This window comes from Oratosquilla oratoria, chromosome 1 (assembly GCF_046742065.1).
Source record: "Oratosquilla oratoria isolate Oo_2021 chromosome 1, ASM4674206v1, whole genome shotgun sequence".
Lineage (NCBI taxonomy): Eukaryota > Metazoa > Arthropoda > Malacostraca > Stomatopoda > Squillidae > Oratosquilla > Oratosquilla oratoria.
Window position 1 is genome coordinate 56,743,073 of NC_134777.1, and position 21,587 is coordinate 56,764,659.

The 21,587-nt window shown below is 48.8% G+C and overlaps 1 protein-coding gene across 1 annotated transcript in view; it reads left to right on the forward strand.

Moving 5' to 3' along the window:
• LOC143026745 (solute carrier family 4 member 11-like) overlaps positions 1 to 21,587 on the forward strand; it is a 258,819-nt gene that overhangs the window by 85,559 nt on the left and 151,673 nt on the right. Inside the window, exon 3 of the mRNA XM_076187537.1 lies at positions 7,472 to 7,595. Within this exon, the coding sequence (XP_076043652.1) occupies positions 7,472 to 7,595 (124 nt within the window). The remainder of the gene's footprint in view (positions 1 to 7,471; positions 7,596 to 21,587) is intronic.

Here is a 21,587-nt window from a genome sequence, read left to right on the forward strand (position 1 = left end):
TTTCCCTACACTCTTCCCCCTCTCCCACTCTTCCCCTTCTCCCCCACTCCCCACTCTTCCCCTTCTCCCCCCCTCCCCACTCTTCCCCTTCTCCCCTTCTCTTCCCCTTCCCCGTCTCCCATCTTTCCCTTCCCCTTCCCCGTCTCCCCTCTTTCCCTTCCCCTTCCCCCTCTCCCCGTCTCCCCCTCTCCCCGTCTCCTCTCTCTTGTAGTGGGCCGGCCGGCCCATCAGTCGCGACGCTGGAAAAGACGGATTAGACGGTGGAAGCGTTAACAATCTCATCACCGCTTCTCCCCTCTTTCCCTCTTTTCCCTATTCTTCCCCCTCCTCGTCCCTCTTGTTCCTTTCCTCCCCCTCCCCTCATCTTCCTTTCCTTTTTCACGGACTTTCTCCTCTTCAACCTCCTCCCCTCCTCCTCTTCTCCCTCCTCTCCTCCCCTTCTCCCTCCTTCCCTCCTTTCCATATCTCCTCTTCTTTCTCCCTTTCCCTCCTCTCCTCTCCTTCTCTCATCCCCTCCTCTCCCCTCCTCTCCCCTCCCCTTCCCTCCCCTCCTCTCCCCTCCTCTCCCCTCCCCTCCTCTCCCCTCCTCTCCCCTCCCCTTCCCTCCCTTTCCCTCCCCTCCTCTCCTCTCCCCTCCTCTCCCCTTCTCTTCTCAATTTCCCTTCCTTCCCTGTCTTTCTCTTCTTTCCTTCTCTTCCATTTTTATTAATTTCCCCATCATCCCTTTCCATTATGGCTCTCACTCCCTCCTCCTCCTCCATTCTTTCCGTCCCTCTCGCTCTCCCTCTCTTCCCCAACCCCTCAGGTAGCTTTCACTTCTAAGTACCACACTGTCTCAAGTTTTCGGAGAGACCTATGGGCGTCGTAGATCTACTACGTGTTGTGGACTTAGGACCTGAGTTACGAACTCGTAGTCTTTTGCGTACGAAGTGTACCTACGCCTCTTACTTCAGTAATTGTACAGTCTCGCTCGAAAGTCAAGCCTACATCATTTCCCCCCAAAAAAGTTTCTTAACAAATTAATTTATGGCGTCATATCAGTGCGACCCCGTCCAAAGTCTAATCAAGAACAGGGCAGGTCACTTCATAAATAAAACTAACCTCATGACGTCATGAGGAGGACCGCAAGGTGCCTTCATGAATTTACAAGGCGGTCCGCTGGGTCCTCGTGACGTCATGCCGACGAAAAACCCGCGTCCATTGACGTCATGTAGCACCGGTCATGCAGACGACCGAGGACAGAAGCTGTATTCTTTCCCGGATCCTTTCCCAGCTGTCGCATTTTCAGGTTATATTTCGAGTCAGGGAAGGGACCCGTTTGGAAAGAGTTTAATATGATTAACGTCAGTGGTTGCTGTGGGCAAAAGGTCCCGATGATGGTGATGATGACATTATACACGATCTCCGTGCCATCGGGTACCATGTGATCTTTAAATACGGGCGTAGTCCTCTTGTTTCGTCATCACGATGGCCAACCACACGAAGATACGAATCTCTCTCTCTCTCTCTCTCTCTCTCTCTCTCTCTCTCTCTCTCTCTCTCTCTCTCTCTCTCTCTCTCTCTCTCTCTCTCTCTCTCTCTCTCTTTCGGCTAGATTCTCATTGTCCTAAATCTAATATATTTATTTTAATTATCATTAATTTTTTCTGTTATTTTTTTTCTACTCCTCTGTCTCACTCGTTTATTCTTCACATTCTTATTGTTGAAGACTTCCTCCGGGGCCCCAGTCTGAAGGGTACGTCGAGGGGCCGTGACCCTCTCTGGAGTCAGCGTCGGACGAGTCCTGCCTGAAGGCACACCAGGGACCAAGAAGTGACACGAGAGGGGTGACTGTCGCCCTTCCTCCTCCAAAAATCAAGCCTCCTCCTCCTCCTCCTCCTCCTCCTCCTCCTCCTCCTCCTCCTCCTCCTCCTCCTCCTCCTCCTCCTCCTCCTCCGTCCTCCTCCTCCGTCCTCCTCCTCCGTCCTCCAACCCCTCTTCCTCCTCTTCCTCCTCTTCCTCCTCCCCTCCCTCCTCTTCTTCTTCTCGTATCCCCGTTCTTCTCTTACCCCCCTCCTTCTCCTACTCCTCCTCCTCCTACCTCCCTCCCTCCTCTTCCTCCTTCCTCCTATCCCTCTTTTCCTCCTATCCCCGTTCTTCTCCTACCTCTCCTCCTTCTCCTCTTCCTCCTCCTTCTCCTCCAGTTCTCTTGTTCAACTCCCTTCCCTTCCTTAGTTTTCTGCATCTTCCCCTCTCCTTTCCTTTTCCTCCTTTCCTCTTCCTCACTTTTCGCCTCTCTTCCTCTCTCGGTCTCCTTAGATCACTCTTTTTACCTGCTCTCCTTTTCTCTTTTTAACCCTTTTAATCTCTTTCAATCTCTCCTCTCTCTCTCTCTCTCTCTCTCTCTCTCTCTCTCTCTCTCTCTCTCTCTCTCTCTCTCTCTCTCTCTCTCCCTCTCTCTCCCTATCTCTCCCCCTTTCTCTCCCCCTTTCTCTCTTCTCGCTCTCTCTCTCGCTCTCTCTCCCTCTCTCCCCTCTCCCACGCTCCCTCTCTCCCCCTCTCCTCTGTCTGTATCTCCCTTTATCTCCCTCTCTCTCGGCATTCCGTCTCTTTTCCTGCCAATCTGTGTCTCTTCTCTCCTCCACGTTTCTCTCTCAAGCTTTCGCTCCCATTCTTTTTTATTGCTCTCTATTGCTCTCCCCTTGCTGACCCTCTCCTTCGTCCTCCAGAACCCACAGTGGCACTCGTGACGTCACAGTGCCAGCTAACTCTCTCCCGTTGAACAAAACTTGTTTTGAACCCAGAGTGGCACCAGTTTCACCTCGTCCTTCAATATCAACAACCCAGTGTGGCACTGAGGGTCACGGAAGTCTTGTCCAAAGTGCTACTGACGTCACAGTGCCACCTCGTCCCTCCAGAGTGGCACTGATTGCGTCACAAGGTCGCCAGAGGCCTTTCCAATATAAATGTGTTGTGGCACTGTTTTCGTGAGAGGGCCATCCCACGCTCATGTTAATTACCCAAAGCTGACACCCCCCGCCTCTCTCTCTCTCTCTCTCTCTCTCTCTCTCTCTCTCTCTCTCTCTCTCTCTCTCTCTCTCTCTCTCTCTCTCTCTCTCTCCTCTCTCTCTCTCTCTCTCTCCTCTCCCTCTCTCTCTCTCTCCTCCCTCTCTCTCTCTCTCTCTCTCTCTCTCTCTCTCTCTCTCTCCTCCCTCTCCTCTCTCTCTCTCTCTCTCTTTCTTTCTCTCTTTCTCTCTCCCTCTCCTCCCTCTCTCTCCTCCCTCTCTCCTCCCTCTCCTCTCTCTCTCTCTCCTCCCTCTCCTCTCTCTCTCTCCTCCCTCTCCTCTCTCTCTCTCCTCCCTCTCCTCTCTCTCCTCCCTCGCCTCTCCCTCTCCTCTCTCCCTCTCCTCTCTCTCCTCCCTCTCCTCTCTCTCTCTCCTCCCTCTCCTCTCTCTCTCTCCTCCCTCTCCTCTCTCCCTCTCCTCTCTCTCCTCTCTCTCCTCTCTCCCTCTCCTCTCTCTCTCTCCTCCCTCTCCTCTCTCCCTCTCCTCTCTCTCCTCCCTCTCCTCTCTCCCTCTCCTCTCTCTCCTCCCTCTCCTCTCTCCCTCTCCTCTCTCTCCTCCCTCTCCTCGCTCTCCTCCCTCTCCTCTCACTCTTCTCCCTCTCCTCTCTCCCCTCCCTCTCGTCTCTCTCTCCTCCCTCTCCTCTCACTCTTCTCCCTCTCCTCTCTCTCCTCCCTCTCCTCTCACTCTTCTCCCTCTCCTCTCTCCCCTCCCTCTCGTCTCTCTCTCCTCCCTCTCCTCTCACTCTTCACCCTCTCCTCTCTCCCCACCCTCTCGTCTCTCCTCACTCTCCTCTCTGTCTCTATCGGTCTATCTCCCTCTAGCTTCCCCTCTCTCTCACTTTATGTATCTCTCTCTCTCCCTCCCTCTTCTCTTCTCCCTCTCTCTTCTCTTCTCCCTCTCTTCTCTTCCCCCTCTCTCTTCTCTTCTCCCTCTCTCTTCTCTTCTCCCTCTCTTCTCTTCTCCCTCTCTCTTATCTTCTCCCTCTCTCTTCTCTTCTCCCTCTCTCTTCTCCCTCTCTCTTCTCTTCTCCCTCTCTCTTCTCTTCTCCCTCTCTCTTCTCTTCTCCCTCTCTCTTCTCTTCTCCCTCTCTCTTCTCTTCCCCCTCTCTCTCTCTCTCTCTCTCTCTCTCTCTCTCTCTCTCTCTCTCTCTCTCTCTCTCTCTCTCTCTCTCTCTCTCTTCCCTTCTTTCTCTCTTCCCTTCTTTCTCTCTTTCTCTCTCTTCCCTTCTCCCTCTCTTCCCTCTTTCCCTCTCTCTCCCTCTCTCTGCCTGTCTGTATCTCTCTTGCCAGAGGCCTCCATGCCTTCCAACGAAGGTGACCGAAAGTGTCACTATTTTCATTTAGAGGTTGGGATGGGGCGGGGACATTCCACTCCCCCACATAAATAACCCAAGTGGAACTCATTTGCGACACGCACCGATTTCATTTTTTTTTTTTGGGGGGGGGGAAGGAAAGTGATGGTGGCGGTGTGGGGGAAAGGGAAGGAGGACCCAACCCCGACCCCCATCTAGAAACAGTTTCTAGATTTGTCTAAAAACTCCCTCGAGGCCCTTTGACGAAAAATGTGCCATTTCTGATGCAAGAGGGGCTCGGTGACTCTTTGACGTCAAGAGTGGCACTTTGGGCAGTCGAGATGGGAGGGGGGTGAGGTGGTTCTCGCTTGAATAAAATCGCCTGGCGGCAGATAGAATAAAGTTACAATTCATGACCGCTGCAAAAGGGGTCGATAGTGATATTTTTTATATACAATTTCCACAGGTAAATCAAATCTGCTTTCGACAGGCAGGCACACTAGTTCCATCCGGATGAATAAAGTGTCTGCTTCCTCGTCTTCCACATTTTCGTCCTCCTCGTCCTTCCCCCTCCTTCTCCTTTCTCCCCTCCTTCTCCTCCTTCTTATCCTCCATCCCCTCCTCCTTATCCTCCATCCCCTCCTCCTTCCCCTCCATCCCCTCCTCCTCCATTATCTCCACCCCCTTCTCCACCACCTCCACCACTCCCTCCGTCTCCTCGTTGTCGTCGTACCTACCCGACGCCGTCTCATGGAGCATGCTGACGTCATCACCGCTTGGCCTTTCGTTACAATGTGCCAAGACCGAAAATCTTCTTTGTACACCCCCCCCCCCGGCCCCGAGGCTCTTCACGGTGGAAACTTGCATTTGTAACATCCGCCATTATTGATCATTTTTCTTATTTAAAAACACACTTTTCATTAATTTCATGACATTAGCAATACCATCTTGCAAGTATTTTTCTGTTCTATAATTCACTATATATATATATATATATATATATATATATATATATATATGTGTGTGTGTGTGTACAGTATGTGTGTATATATATGTGTGTGTGTGTGTGTGTACAGTATGTGTGTATATATGTGTGTGTGTATGTGTACAGTATGTGTGTATATATGTGTGTGTGTATGTGTGTATATATATGTGTGTGTGTATGTATATGTGTAAGTATGTATGTATATGTGTGTGTATAGTATATATATGTATATATATGTATATGTATGTATATATATAATATATATTATATGTATATATATAATATATATATGTATATATATATATGTATATACCCTGTATGTATATATATATATATATGTATACATATGTATATATATATATATATATATATATATATATATATATAATATAAATGTGTGTGTGTGCGTGCGGGTGTGTGTGACAGTCCCCACCCACTGCCCGGGTTCCCACCCTCCTCCTGCTGCCCCCCCCTCCCCTGCAGCCACCCACGCATCGCTCGACGCCAAATACCTGCGACCAGTTCGAGAGAACCACCCCACCCACTCACCCGCACCCTCCCGCTGAATCACAACAGCCTCCAGCACCTCTCCCTCTTCCACTCCCTCTCGCATTCTCCCTCCCCCACTCACAGTCCCGCATTTGCAATCTCCCACTCCCTCACCTTGACTCACAATCCCTCGCTCCCACTCCCTCATTCCCACTCTCTTACTTTCGCACTCCCACTCCCGTACTTTCTCATTTCCACTCCCTCACTCCTACTCTCTCACTCCCACTCCCTCTCTCTCACTCCCTCTTCACTCCCTCTCTCTCACTCTTACTCCTTTACTTTCTCACTTTCACTCCCACTCTCACTCCCTCATTCTCTCCCTCACTCCCACTCCCAAGAAAGATTTTCCACCCATCAACGTGAGCTTTACAGAGGAGAAAAAAATGACCAGATATAATTCCCAGGTGAATCAAATCGCCTGGCGACAGCAAGAATGACGTCACGTAAAGGGCAGTCAGTCAGTAGTTGCTGACATATCTATCTCTCTCACTCTCCCTCCCTCCCTCTCTCGTTCTCCCTCTCTCTTTCCATCTATTCAGCTCTCTCTCTCTCTCTCTCTCTCTCTCTCTCTCTCTCTCTCTCTCTCTCTCTCTCTCTCTCTCTCTCTTTCTCTCTCTCTTCCGAGGCCCGTGATCATGGTGGAGGCTTTCTTCACGAGGATTTGGTTTTATTTATTAATTTATTTATTTATCTATTTGTTTGTTTTTTATTACTTTTACGTTGCTTGCGTGCTTGCTTGCTAGGCCTACCCGTCGGAGCGACCTCTACGTCGGATTCCGTTTGTCCGTCGGTTTCCGCTAATCCGACAGAAAAGGTCCTCTTCGGATTCCGTCCATCGAGTTCAAGACTTCAAAAGTTAACATGATTTTCCGTCTAATAACAAATTTACGCCAAATTGAAACGAAGTAGAGAAGGGGCGTAGTGGAGAAGTTTGCAAGAGTAAAGTGGCATATAACCCGGACGTTCTCTATCCGGAACAAATGAAAGTTTCTGGTGTCGAGTGAACGAAATCCAACGAGGTGCCAAATATAGCACCTGGTTTTTGCTCCAACTTGACTTCTTTTATCCCGAGCGAGCTCTTAAACTTGTGACATTAATGCCTAATGCCCTTTACGTCAACGTCTGCGCTAACCTCGAGATCTGTATATCCATGTCTGCTCTAACATGTAAACCTTTGTGTCTTTACGCCAGGCGTCCTTATTCTAAATTATCCTTTTACGACTGGCGTGCTTATTCTAAAATGTCCTTTTCTTCTTCTTCTTCTTCATTTAATCTGATGCCCTTTTCAGTTTGCCCAGCCAGAGTTCTGATATTCTTTTTGCTTCCTCTTATCTTTTTCATGTCGGCATTTAACCTAATGACCTATTTATCACTGTCGTCTTACACCGATGACCTTTTTTATGTCGGTTCTACCCTAATGACCTACTTCTCTAACACACCACCAACGATGACATTTTCATGTGAAATCTAACACAATGACCTATATCACCTCACCTAATGACCTATTATCACCTCAAGACTGATATCCTTTTCCCATAACTCTAAACACGTCCCCTCGCTCTATAGCAACTGTATAACGCGATTCTTTTTCTCTATTTGCAGAGGCAACCTACCCTCACTGCAGAGGCGGCGCGTGGCCATCGCCCGTCTCAAGCACCCGGCCAACATGGGGAGAACCAGCAAGCAAGTCAAGCTTTACATCCTCGTCTTATGCCCCAGCAAGGAGGTAGGTCACGCTTTAGGCATACTAGTAGATGTCCTGTTTTTTTGTGGGGTGGGGGATGTACCCGCTAATCAGCCGGTAGATACTCTCATAACTAAAAGGGTTTTTTGTCCAACTGGGATATACGGGAGGAGACGAGACAGGTCTCGTACAATCCGTGGTTGCCAGCTGTTCGGTAGGTAGGTCCTATTGCAAAAAAAAGAAAACATAAGTAAATGTACTCTCGTCCTGTGCCTAGGTCAGGTCAGGCAACGGGTCACGCATTTTTATATAATCCGTGGGCGCCTCCTATTCATTTGGCAAGTCTTCGAACGATTGACGTGGGAGGATTTTGTTCAGCTGTGGGAGTGCCACAAGACATCGCCCTTGTGTCCCTGATCACGTGATTGGAGGCCCCAGTGAATCGCCTTGAAGGTATTATTTTGGCTAGAACCGGAGGATTTTATTCAACCTAGGACTCAGCGGGATATGGATCTATTCCCTGTACTCTTAGCAATTCTGAGAAAAACGTAACTCGCCTATGTGGCAATACTTCCGGCTGAAGAAGTTGCCATGTAAGCGATTCTTGCTTTTTGCATACCTTCTAAAGTTTTATGGTGATCATAGATCTTAGAAGCTCCCCTAAACTGGAACAAATAACCAGTCGGACAGAATCTTAGCTAATCTGAGAAAAAACGGGACTCGCCTATGTAGCAACACTTCTAGTAGATCAGCTGAAGATGTTGCCATACAAGCAATTCTTGCTTTTTGCATACCTACTGAAGTGTTGTAGTGATCCTAGAAGCTCCCCTCAACTGGAAAGAACAGCCTGGCAGAATCTCGACTAATCTAAGAAAAACGTGACTCGCCTATGTAGCGACACTTCTAGTCGATCAGCTGGTGATGTTGTCATACAAGCGCTTTCTTCTTTTTGCATACCAATTGAAGTTTTATAGGAGATCTTATCAACTGGAAAGAACAGTCTGACAGAATCAATAGCTCACTGAGGTCATAGATTTCAGTCCCTGGTGAGATGAATAAAATCGCCTGGTGCCAGTGAGATCATGAAGAATGTGCAACCCCTTCAATATTGTGACGTATTTTATCGACTTTATTAAAGTCAAAGACTAACAATTTCATGCAGCTAAGTTGGTCCCTTCTTCAGACCTGAAGGGGGTAACTATCAATCGGGACGCCCTTCAGGCTTTGGCCCGGCCCTTCAGATACATGAAATAGTTTGAAATCCTTAGCCAGAATAAAGTCCTGAAAGTAGGTCACTGTATTGAAATGGTTATGTTCTTTGAACCTGTGGTTAATTTGACCGTCTTGGAATAATTTTTTTTTTTATTGATTATAATTTTGATTTATTACGCTGTATTACTTGCTGCTTTTGTTAATGTTGCTCATGTATTTGCTGATGTCTTTGTACCTTGCTGCTGCTGTTACATCTATTTTCTACTGGTATATCTGCTACTTTCTACTGGTACGTCTGCTAATTATCTGCTGGTGTATCTGCTACTTTCTACTGGTATATCTCCAACTTACTGCTGGTGTATCTTGCTATTGGTGCTCTTGTATCTGCTACTTTCTCTTGGTTTGCCTGCTACTTCCTCCTGGCTTGTCTGCTACATTCTACTGGTGTATCTGCTACTTTCTACCGATATATTTGCTACTTACCGCTGGTGTATATGGTATTGCTGCTGTTGTATCTGCTGCTTTCTACTGGTGCACCTGCTACTTTCTACTGGTATATTTGCTACTCTATACTGGTGTACCTGCTACTTTCTACTGGTGTGTCTGCTACTTGCTGCAGGTGTGGTCATCTCTCAGGCTCTGCAGATATTGAACATGGCTTGTTTGCATGTTCAGCCTCACTTACGTTGAACGTTGAGGCTTTACTTCGGGGCCGCAGACCCTATTTCACCAAAATAATTAAACATCTTCATTGGTGGGACGCGCACTGTGTTTTGTGAAGGCTAGGCCATAACGATGTGTAGAAGTGTGTGCGTGTGTTTTCTCTCCCTCTTTCTCTCCCTCCCTCTCTCTCTCTCTCTCTCTCTCTCTCTCTCTCTCTCTCTCTCTCTCTCTCTCACTCTCACTCACTCACTCACTGACGTCTGCCTCATTGTGTTCCTTATTTTCTATCCATTTTTATAATGTATTTTCTGTCCATTAATTTTTCCAGATTTCTAAGATATTTTTGAAGGCTACGTTTCGTACGTATTTGCAAAAAAAAATTCCTTTTCTAACCTTAACGCTACCAGGTGGGGTGCCACAGAATTTAATAAAATCGTCTGACGGCAGGGGAAGGTTCCTCCCGGTACGGACGGGATACTCATCATCACCACTGAAGGGGTTGAGTTAATTACATTATTATATTTTTTATTTATTGTTTTATTACTAATACGATTTTTTTTTTTTTTTTTTTTTTTTGGCATCCGACCTAGATATGGATCAAAAGGTCTCCTGTCGGCATGCTCCGCCTTTGTAATCCTTTGTAATAAAATCGCTTGGCGGCAACCAGAATGAAAGGATAGGTACCACTCCAGACGGAATAGGGTAATCTACACATCTGTGTCCTCGATGAGAGGTCCCCCGTCTTGACTGAATAAAATCGCCTGACGACAGCCAAAATAAAACGTATGATCCAACCTTGGCTGTTTAAACTCGAATCGGGTCTTAAACCCTCTATCGAAGGTGAGGTGGTTAAAATCGGCTAACGGCACCTGCGAAAACTGTTAATAAATCGACCGAGAAACTCCTTCTTGTTTCAGCGTGGTTTAGCCTTTTCTTGACTGGTTTGGATTTTCGCCATTTCGACGCAGCAGCTGCTGGAGCTGCTATTTACGATCAGCTGCAAAGCGACATCGTCGGGGGAGGGGGGAGGGGGAAGAGGTGGGGAGATTGTTGCAAAGTCGGGAGATGGATGGTCGAGTGGTTAAAGTTATTGCTCAGAAAGCACCCCTCCCTCCCCTCTCCCCTCTCCCCTCTCCCCCCCCCCCCACGGACTCCAGACGTCTTTAGTTTCCCGGGGCTGTCTGACGTCAGCTTGAGGAAGTAGGGTATTGCCATCGAGGATAACCCAGTCGACCTCTGTGGAGTAGAGAAACAAGAGAAGGTTGCAGGAGTGACGTGGCAAAGGTGGGCGCAGGCGTTCGACTCTTGGGAGAAGTTGGGAGAGACACGTGTTCTGCAGTGGATGGATTGATTTGGGTCCCCGTCTTAGGCCGGCCACACACGTGCAGTTTAAACTGACAGTTACAACTGTTCAGTTATAACTGTCAGTTGGAACTGCACGTGTGTGGGTATTTCAGTGATACTGAGATACCCACACATGTGCGGTTTCAACTGACAGTTATAACTGAACAGTTGTAACTGTCAGTTTAAACTGCACGTGTGTGGCCGGCCTTGGGGTCACCGGGGTCCGAGCCCAAGAATAAACCGGGAGGACGAGTGCGCATGCGCCGTTTTGGCTTGGCCATTGCGGATTCGGCAGAACCGTTTCATGGGTAACAATGTGTACGGTGACGACGTTGTAACTTGCAACACTGTAACGTAACGACGTTATACCGTAATTATATAACTACGTTGAAATTTAACAATATTGTAACTTGGCGACAGAGAAGTTCGACATTTTATCTTAATATAACGAGATTGTAACGTAATGACGTAACTCCGATGTAACTTAACGACATTGTAACTTAGCGGCGCTGTAACTCATCGAAGTTGTAACTTAGCGACATTGTAATTTACGACATTGTAGCTTAGTGACATTATAGCTTATGACATTGTAACTGGACGTTGGGACAGAACAATGTAACTTAACGATGTTGCAACTTTACAACGTTTTAACTTACGACTTTGTAACTCGGGATGTCGTAGCTCGCGACGTCGTAACTCAGGATGTCGTAACGACCCTTATGTAAGGTTCCAGGAAGACATTGTAAGGAAGATCCTGGTGCGATTGGTCTGAGATTTTTAGTACTTGACGGTAACCAGCGTTTCTATCCTTGGGAACAATTATCGCGCCGAAGGAAATCTAAGGAAAACAGGAGAGTGGGTGGAACACAATATTTTTTTCTTCCCCTTCTTCCTCTTCTTCCTCTTCTTCCTCTTCTTCCTCTTCTTCCTCTTTTTCTTTTTCTTCCTCTTTATCTTAGTCTTCTTCCATGACAGCAGAGGATGGCATCCCGTTGGTTCGCGGTCTGGAGTGAGGGAGAGAGGGAGGGAGAGTTGAAGAAAAGAGTCTTGTGGAGATTCTTGTGAGAGTCGTCCTGTGGATGGATGTCCTCCTCCTCCTCCTCCTCCTCCTCCTCCTCCTCCTCCTCCTCTTCTCCCTCTCCTCTTCCATTCCTTTCCTTTTCTCTCTCCCACCTTCCCATCCTCCACCCTCCTCTACCTCTCCTCTCTCTTCCCCTCCTCTCCTTTCCTTCCCGTCCTCTCCTTCCCCTCTTCTCCTTTCCCTTCCTCTCCTTTCCGTTCCTCTCCTTCCCCCTCCCCTCCTTCCCCCTCCCCTCCTTCCCCCTCCCCTCCTTTCCCTTCCCCTCCTTTCCCTTCCCCTCCTTTCCCTTCCCCTCCTTTCCCTTCCCCTCCTTTCCCTTCCCCTCCTTTCCCTTCCCCTCCTTTCCCTTCCCATACTTTCCCTTCCCATACTTTCCCTTCCTCCCACTCCTTTCTCTTCCTCCCGCTTTCCCTTCCTTCCCCTTTACCTTCTCTCTTCACTCCTACCCATTCACCTCCTCCCCTACACCCCGTCTCCTCCCCTTCACCCAACTTCTCCCTCACCCCTTCTTTCCCTCACCTCTCCCTCTTCCCTTCTCTCCTCTTCTTTCCATCCCTCTCCCCACTCAGTCCTCTCCCCACTCAGTCCTCTCCCCACTCAGTCCTCTCCCCAGTCAGTCCTCTTCCCACTCAATCCTTTCCCCCCTCAGTCCTCTCCCCACTCAGTCCATTCCCCCACTCAGCTTTCTCCCCATTTTTTTATTTATCATTGCTCCCTGGCATCATTCATCTCTCGTCTATTCCCCGTCATCCCTCCTTCCCCTCCCCTTCATCCACTCTCCCCCATCATCCACCCCACCGCCCCCGCCCTAGTATTGACAAGGTGTCTCATTATCGAACATAGCTAATGATAAGTTAACAGGTCTGGGGGGGGGTTAAAGTTATGCTTAAAATGAAAATAAAATTGGAGTGGAATGAAGATAAATCAACCACTACGAGATTCGAACCCGGAGATTCTGGAGCCCCCAGCAGGTTCCCTCTGGATCCAGTATCCCCTCAAGAAACTTCCAGCACTTTCCAGAACTCCATTAAGAAATTCCAGGTCCCTTTCATAATCCAGAATCCCCTTCAAAACCTAGAATTGATTCATGATTTTTCTACGCTCTACTTCGGAAGCTTCCAGAATTTCCCTTTGCAATCATTGGTAACTACCGTATTTGACAGTAACTTTTATTTATATATGGTTTACATATAATTTGTTTTTTGATTTATTCATTTATTTATTTATTTTTGCATGAATGTGTGACGAACTCTTCTAAAGTGAGAACCACTTAAGAATATGGACCAACCTCTGGCTATCTGGTAAAACCAAACTGAAAATTGGTCTATTGTACTTGACAGAACCCCTTACGAGAACCCTGCCATGAAGTGTACACACACACACACACACACACACGCACACACACGCACGCACACACACGCACACACGCACGCACACACACACACACGCACGCATTCTCTCTCCATAGCTGGAACTCCACCAGAAAGCGGAAACATTTGACAGAACTTTTCTAGTGCCTCTGTGTAACTAGAATATTACCTAGGATTGTTCTAATATGCAAGTACATTTGGCTGTGACAGTTTTCTGAACTGGTTCACAACCAGGACCCCCCACCCCCCACCCCAGAATCTGAATACGCTTTGCAGAAGCCTTTTCCATGAGTCCCTCTCAGAACCGCACTAGACACTGGAAAGGGATTATGAAAGTTCTGGAAGGGAACTGGAAGAATTTTTATTTATTTTTTACAGCAGCCACTAAACATAACTTTTCCATGCAGAACCTGCTTACGTCACGACCTTATGAAGATTCTGGGAGGGGTTCTGCAGTTCTGGTTTCAAATTATAGTATGGTTATCTTTATTTTTTGTATACAACGCTAAGCTAAATTGACCAATACTAGAACCTTCCCATTCAGTACCTCATGTACCTCGGTTGTTAATTATTATTGTTATTGATATCATTGTTAGTATTATTATATTTTTAAATCATTAGTATTAGTTCTATTATGTATAAATTTTCAGTCAAATTTACAAATTACAGAACATGTATACTATCGTTTCTGAGTTATGAGGGGTAGCGTATATACAATCAATACACAAACAACGCACAGTATTCCATTTGCGTGTAATACGGCGACTGCGTATAATACGCCAGCTAGGTTTAAAACACCGGGTGCATCTGATACGCCAGCTGCGTTTCATACGCCGGCTGCGTCTGATACGCTGACTATATAATTATAACGAGGGACGATATAGATTGTAAGAAAGGTCCGTTCATTGAACTTGTCAGAGATAGGAGTCAATGCAGAGATCAAATTGTGGAGCCAACGGGGACCCTCCACCTCCTGATGACATAAGACAAAAACTCCGCCCTGATTGGTTATCGTCATGTTCTTGACCAGTCACGAAGAGTTTTTTAGGGTCTACGTCATCAAGGGGGAGGGGATTAGCTGACTGACGAGTTTGATAACGACGTGGCCTTTCATTGTGCCACACGTTAACCTCCTCGTCACCAAGGGGGACCCACGGAGATGAATGAAATAGTCTGACGACAGCTGGCATAGAAGACAAAGTGCCAACCGGTATTAAGGGGTTGACGTTTGTGTAGGCGAATGGAATCGTTTGGCGTTCGGCCACGAGTACGTTCTTTAGATCGTATTGACAGACCGGAAGAACGAGTGAAAGTGAAAACAGAAGAACGGTGTGAGGTCAGCATAAGAGAGGAAAGAGAAAGAGAGAGCTGTGCTTGTTAGTGAGAGAAGGGTAAGAGCAGTTTCTAAGAGCATAGGGAGAGCATCTACTACAGGAAAGCAGATGAGCGGGAAGAGAGGAGAAGCGAAAGAGAGCGAAGGTAGAGTGGGAGAAGAGAAAGAGAGCGAAGGTGGAGTAGGAAAAGAGAAAGATAACGTAGTAGAAGCGAAAGAGGTCGAGGATAGAGGAGAAGCGGAAGAGAGCGAGGGTGGAGGAGGAGAAGCGAAAAAGAGCGACAAGAGAGGAGGAGAAGCGGAAGAGAGCGACAAGTGAGGAGGATAAACGGAAGAGAGCGAAAAGAGATTGAAAGACAGCGAGAGGGCGAAATGGAAGAAAAAAAAAAGAGGAAGACAAAGAAGAGAGCGAGAGTCGCCTGAGCGCACGATCAGAGTCGAAAGTGAGTTAAGGGGGCAGAGAGTGTGGGGGGGGGGGGCTGCCACGAGTTAGGAGGGCCCGTAACTCGCTGGATATGAGGTTAGGCCTCGGCCTGCGGCCGAAGTAAGCACGCGTCGACCGGAAGGCATGGGAGGGTGTCTGGGAGCGGAGGAGGTGTAGAAAAAGGTCTCCTGCCCACGGGTTTTGTTGCAGCCCTGGAGGAGGTTTGGTTGTAGTGAGAAACCATGTTCGTAGTGAAAAAAGTCTGGTTATGGTTTTAGTGACAAACCGTGGTTTTAGTGACAAACCGTGGTTTTAGTGACAAACCGTGGTTATAGTGGGAAACCATGGTTTTAGTGAGAAACCGTGGTTTTATTAAGAAACCACAGTTTTAGTGAGAGGTCTAGTTATGGCTTTAGTGAGAGAAGTCTGGTCTTGTTTTAATGAAAAGTCTGTCTACAGATTTAGTGATTAGTCAGTCCACTGTTGTAGCCTGAGGGGCTGGGCACCGGTTGTAGCCTGAGAGGTCTACCACCGGTTGTAGCCTGAGAGGTCTAGCACCGGTTGTAGCCTGAGAGGTCTAGCACCGGTTGTAGCCTGAGAGGTCTAGCACCGGTTGTAGCCTGAGAGGTCTAGCACCGGTTGTAGCCTGAGAGGTCTAGCACCGGTTGTAGCCTGAGAGGTCTGGCACCGGTTGTAGCCTGAGAGGTCTAGCACCGGTTGTAGCCTGAGAGGTCTAGCACCGGTTGTAGCCTGAGAGGTCTAGCACCGGTTGTAGCCTGAGAGGTCTAGCACCGGTTGTACCCTGAGAGGTCTGGCACCGGTTGTAGCCTGAGAGGTCTGGCACCGGTTGTAGCCTGAGAGGTCTGGCACCGGTTGTAGCCTGAGAGGTCTAGCACCGGTTGTAGCCTGAGAGGTCTAGCACCGGTTGTAGCCTGAGAGGTCTGGCACCGGTTGTAGCCTGAGAGGTCTGGCACCTGTTGTAGCCTGAGGTCTGGCACCGGTTGTAGCCTGAGAGGTTTGGGACCAGTTGTAGCCTGAAAGGTTTGGCACCAGTTGTAGCCTAAGAGAAGGTCTGCATACGGTTGTAGTCCGAGAGAAGGTCCGATTACTAGATTAGGGCATTGTTTGGAGCCACCTCATTACCGTGTTCCTCCCCCACCCCCCATTCCCATCAGCTGAATAAAATGGCCTGACGAAGTAGGTCAAGTCCTTGGTCATGCGAAGCCCCCTGCTGTACAAAGGCCTCTCCTAACGACGGTCTCGCGAACGGGGTTAAGTTAATCTGTGTCCTTGAAGTTTAAGGAAGGAGTTACGACGCGATAAGGAGGGGGAACTAAATGCCAGATTAGCGTTTCGGGCCAAATATGCACATCAAGTTGGCACATAACCTTGGCCCTTTCGCCTTGGCACCAGGGCTCCGAGCACCTGGACCTGGCACGTGGGGCTTGACATAGGGTTTGCCATTAGCGTTTGGCATTAGGGCTTGGAAACCCGGGCTTGGCACACAAGACTTAGCTTACAGAGTTTAAAAACTTGGGCTTAACACACACGGCTTGGCTTACAGGGCTTAAAAGTTCGGGGTTGGTACACAGGGCTTGAAAACTTGGGCTTGACATGCAGGGACTTAAAAACCGGAGCTATACACACAGAGCTTGGAAACTCGGGTTTCGTACTTAGGGCTTGACACAAGGGCTAGACTCAAGGGATTCATACATAGGCTTGACACAAGGGCTAGACTCAAGGGATTCATACATAGGCTTGACACAAGGGCTAGACTCAAGGGATTCATACATAGGCTTGACACAAGGGCTAGACTCAAGGGATTCATACATAGGCTTGACACAAGGGCTAGACTCAAGGGATTCATACATAGGCTTGACACAAGGGCTAGACTCAAGGGATTCATACATAGGCTTGACACCTAGGCTTGGCAGCAAACCTTGGCATTGTGTTATGGGAGAGACCCACAAGGGGCCACTGTTTTTCAGGGAAGAATTCCTGAAGGCGGAGGCAGAGTCAAGCCCCTGAAAGCCATTTATGTCCACACCAGGGAAATGCACAACAAGAGGGGAGTCCACCGTCCGCTGACGCTGTCGCTGGTAACACTGTTCGAGCTTACATTGGCTACCAGGGAGGTGGTGCAACGAGGCTGAATGAAATAGTCTGGTGACAGGAGGAATACGAGGAAAAGTGCCACCCGGTACGGAAGGGGACGGGGGGGGGGAGCGCACACACACACACACACACACACACACACACACACACACACACACACACACACACACACACACACACACACACACACACACACACACACACACACACACACACACACACACACACACACACACACACACACACACACACACACACACACACACCCTCTCACCTCTCGTCGTTGGTAATTGATACATTTATGTTTACAGTTCCTGTATGAATTAGATTTGTTTTTGTACATAATTGTATTTGTGTAACATATATTTGCGTAGTACCTATGTGTGTATTTATATAACAAGGTATTTGAGTAGTGCTTGTGTGTGTACATTATATTATTTATATAACATATGCATTTGCGTAGTAGCTGTGTGTATATCATGGGTCACTTTCGATTGTCCGCATCAATATATATTCACTACAGGCCAATAGCAACTTTATTTCATCATTTACCAGCGTTTCTATCCAGTTTTGTACAACTTATTACTGTTGAATAAGAAGCTGAGGATGAGGAAGAAGAGGAAGTAGTTGGAAATGGGAGGAGGGGGACGGATCGTTGGAGACCTTGCTGTTGAAGAGGGAGATAAGCGGGAGAGTGGACTGTGCGAGAGGGAGAAGAGGTAGAGTAGGGGAGGGAGAGAGGCAGTGCCTCCACGGTAGCCTGCGTTGAGGAAGGATATTGCGAACGTGTTTAGGGGAGAGAGAACGAGAGGGAGCGAGAGGGGGAGAGAGCGAGAGGGGAAGAGAGCGAGAGGGGAAGAGAGCGAGAGGGGGAGAGAGCGAGAGGGAGAGAGAGGGAGGGAAGGGGGATAAAGAGAGAGCGAGAGGGAGGATGGAGAGAGAGATAGGAGAGGGAAGGGGGACAAAGAGAGAGAGAGAGAATAGGTAGATAGAGGTAAATAATTAAGAGAGTGAAATATACAAATTGAGATTGAAGGGGTTTGGGGAAGTGAAATAGTCAAGTGTAGGGAGGGAGGGAGGGATGGGGAGAGGGAAGAGGGAAGAGGGAGAGGCTGTTAAAGGAGAAAACAGTCGATGAGAGAGTAATTAGCCAAAGTAGCCTACAGTCACTAAAGGGGAGTGGCAGAGAAGAGGGTTACATGGAGTTACATGGATAAACGAACAGCAGCAGACCTATTGGTCCATACATGGCTCTTTCGGTACCTAACCTATCGTTAATCGGGAAGGAAGAGAAGTATGTGAGTGAGAGAGGCAGAGGTAGGCAAGGAAGAGACATAGAGGTTGACTAAAAAGAGGTGAAGAGGTTGTTTATGAAAGTCTCTGGTCAAATGAGGTGAAGAGGTAGGAGGAGGGAGGAAGTGGGAAGATGAGTTTTAGAAGGGAAGAGTTGAGGTGAGGAGTAGGGAGTGGAGAGATATCTCAGCCGAATAAGATCGCCTGACATTAACCAGAATAAAACTAGCAAGTGTAACGATTCTTTTGAAGGAAGACAGACTTAAGTGAGAGTACAACAAGAGGAAATGTAGCCCTTTTGTAAAGAAAATAGGGAGGACCCATCAAAACATTGTCCGGTATCACAAACTGGTATGATAGAATAGTAGGACAGGGAATGGACACTGAACTGAACTGACATTCATTGGTTATTAGTTGCCTTAACAGTTAATTTTTATATTTGTTTTATTTAATTTTATTTTATTGTTATTATAATGTTTTTCGGTACCAACTCTAAAAGATCCTTTGTGCATCCTCTCAGCTGTGGGTTCGAATCCAGCAATCCTCTCCGATTCCTAGCAGTGACTGTTACCTGCCACAGTTCCTAAAACGCATAGGTCATAGATGGCTGTTTCGGCCGCAGCTACTTAACGCCTCCGGGCGTAGGCTCCTCGCCTTCTTAGACTTGGAGAAGGCGTTTGACAAGATGCTTCCTAAGAGACCATCATGGAAATTGAAGAAGAAAAATTTCGTGAAGAACGAAACGAGGGGAAAGGAAAACCCCGTTTAATCTCGAGTCTCTAACCTCTCGACTGATTAAAATCGTTTGGAATTAGCCTTGATAAGAAAAGAAAAAAAAGAGATTAAGGATTTTCATGTTAAGAGGGACTTGGAAAAGAAGACAGGATTAGTTGTGTCAGCTTGGAGACGTCGTGGACGACATTGTGCATAGAAGATGAGCGGCCTGAACAAGGCGAGATGGGTGGGCAGGGACATGGACCAAGGGGGGTTTGGGGAGCAAGTGGGGGGGGCCAAGGGGGTTGGAGGGGGGAGGGTTAGGTCTTAAGAAATAAATGTGAAGATCGGAGAGGAGGAGAATAGGGAAGAAGGGAGACATGGCCATCCATAACAGAAGCAGTAGTGGGAGGTTGGGGGAGGGAGGGGGGGAGAGAGGAAAGACGAGGCTGGGGGTTGATAGGGGGACGAGAAGAGGATGAGGATAATGAGAGAAATGTCGAGAATGAAATAGACAAATATAAGGGAAATGCCTCGGGAAGTAGAAACGAAAACAATTAGAATCCGTCTTAAGAGGGATGTTACGGAGTTGAGTTTAATGCCACGTAATCTGAGCTGGTGTCACGGCTTGTGGGTCTGGTGCCACGTCGGTGCCAGTCATTGTGCCGGTACGTGCCTGCCCGCACGGGGTCGGGAGCAGCCTTGGCTCCACCGTCGAGGACCCGACCCCACCGATGTGCGATAGGACACGTTCTCCCTGCACCAACGCCACCGCCATACACCACTGTCGTCGTCATCATCACTATCACCATCATCACTATAATCGCTACCTCTATCACCACCATCATCACCTCTCATCACTACTACCACTGTCACCATCACCAACCACCACTATTATTGCTACCACTATCACCATCATCACTAACGCTACCATCACTATCACCACCATCACAACTACCACCATCACCACTACCACCGATATCACTACTGCCACCATCGCCATTAACATCACCATCACCATCATCACCACCATCACCACATCTCCCCAAACTTCTCTTGTTGAAGAGGCTTCCCTCTTATTCCCTTCCCCCCCCCGATTCCTCCCATTCCAGTCCTTCACTCCTCTCTTTAAGCTCCCCCCCCCCCCGACCTGTCCGCTTCTCTCTTTGGCCCTATGCCCCTTCTCGTTTTCCTTTATTTCTTGTTCCCCTCTTCAGAAGGACTTTCCCCTCCCATAGCTCCCCTCGAACCCCCCCCTCTGACTTTATTCCTTTTCCTCCTTCCCCTCCTCCAGTCCCCTCAACCCTCTCCCTCGTTCCCCTCACTCTACAACCCTCCCTCTCACTTCCTTCACCCCCTCGCTCACTCCCCTAACCCCTCTCACTCGCTCCCCTAACCCCTCTCGCCCACTCCTCTCACCCACTCCTCTCACCCCTCTCGCTCACTCCCCTCACCTCTCTCGCTGACTCCCTTCACCTCTCTCGCTCACTCCCCTCACCTCTCTCGCTCACTCCCCTCACCCCTCTCGCTCACTCCCCTCACCCCTCTCGCTCACTTCCTTCACCCTTCTCGCTCACTTCCTTCACCCTTCTCGCTCACTCCCTTCACCACTCGCTCACTCCCTTCACCCCTCTCGCTCACTCCCCTCACCCCTCTCGCTCACTTCCTTCACCCCTCTCGCTCACTCCCCTCACCCCTCTCGCTCACTCCCCTCACCCCTCTCGCTCACTCCCCTCACCCCTCTCGCTCACTCCCCTCACCCCTCTCGCTCACTCCCCTCACCCCTCTCGCTCACTCCCCTCACCCCTCTCGCTCACTCCCCTCACCCCTCTCGCTCACTCCCCTCACCCCTCCCGCCCACTCCCCTCACCCCTCTCTCACTCCCCTCACCCCTCTCTCACTCCCCTCACCCCTCTCTTACTCCCCTCACCCCTCTCTTACTCCCCTCACCCCTCTCTCACTCCCCTCACCCCACAACCCTCTGTCACTCCTATCACCCATAACCCTCTGTCACTCCTCTCACCCACAACCCTTTCTTTCACTCCCCTCACCCCACAACCCTCTGTCACTCCCCTCACCCTACAACCCTCTCATTCCCATCACCTCACAACCCTCTCTCTCCCCTCACCCCACAACCCTCTCATTCCCATCACCTCACAACCCTCTCTCTCCCCTCACCCCACAACATTTTCTCACTCCCTTCATCCCTTACCCCTCTCTCCATCACTCCCCTCGCCCCACAACCCCCTCTCTCCCTCCTCGCCCCTTACCACTCTCTCTCTCACTCCCCTCACCTCTCACTCCCCCCAGAAACAGCCACTCCTTCACCCCTCACCCCTCTCTGCCACTCCCCTCGCCCCTCCCTCCTTCATTTCCCTCACCCCTCAACCACCTCCCTCACTTCCCTCACTCCCCTCACCCAACAAATGTTACTTGTTACACAACACAGCTCTCTCCCTTACTTCACTTACCTCCACCCTCCCTT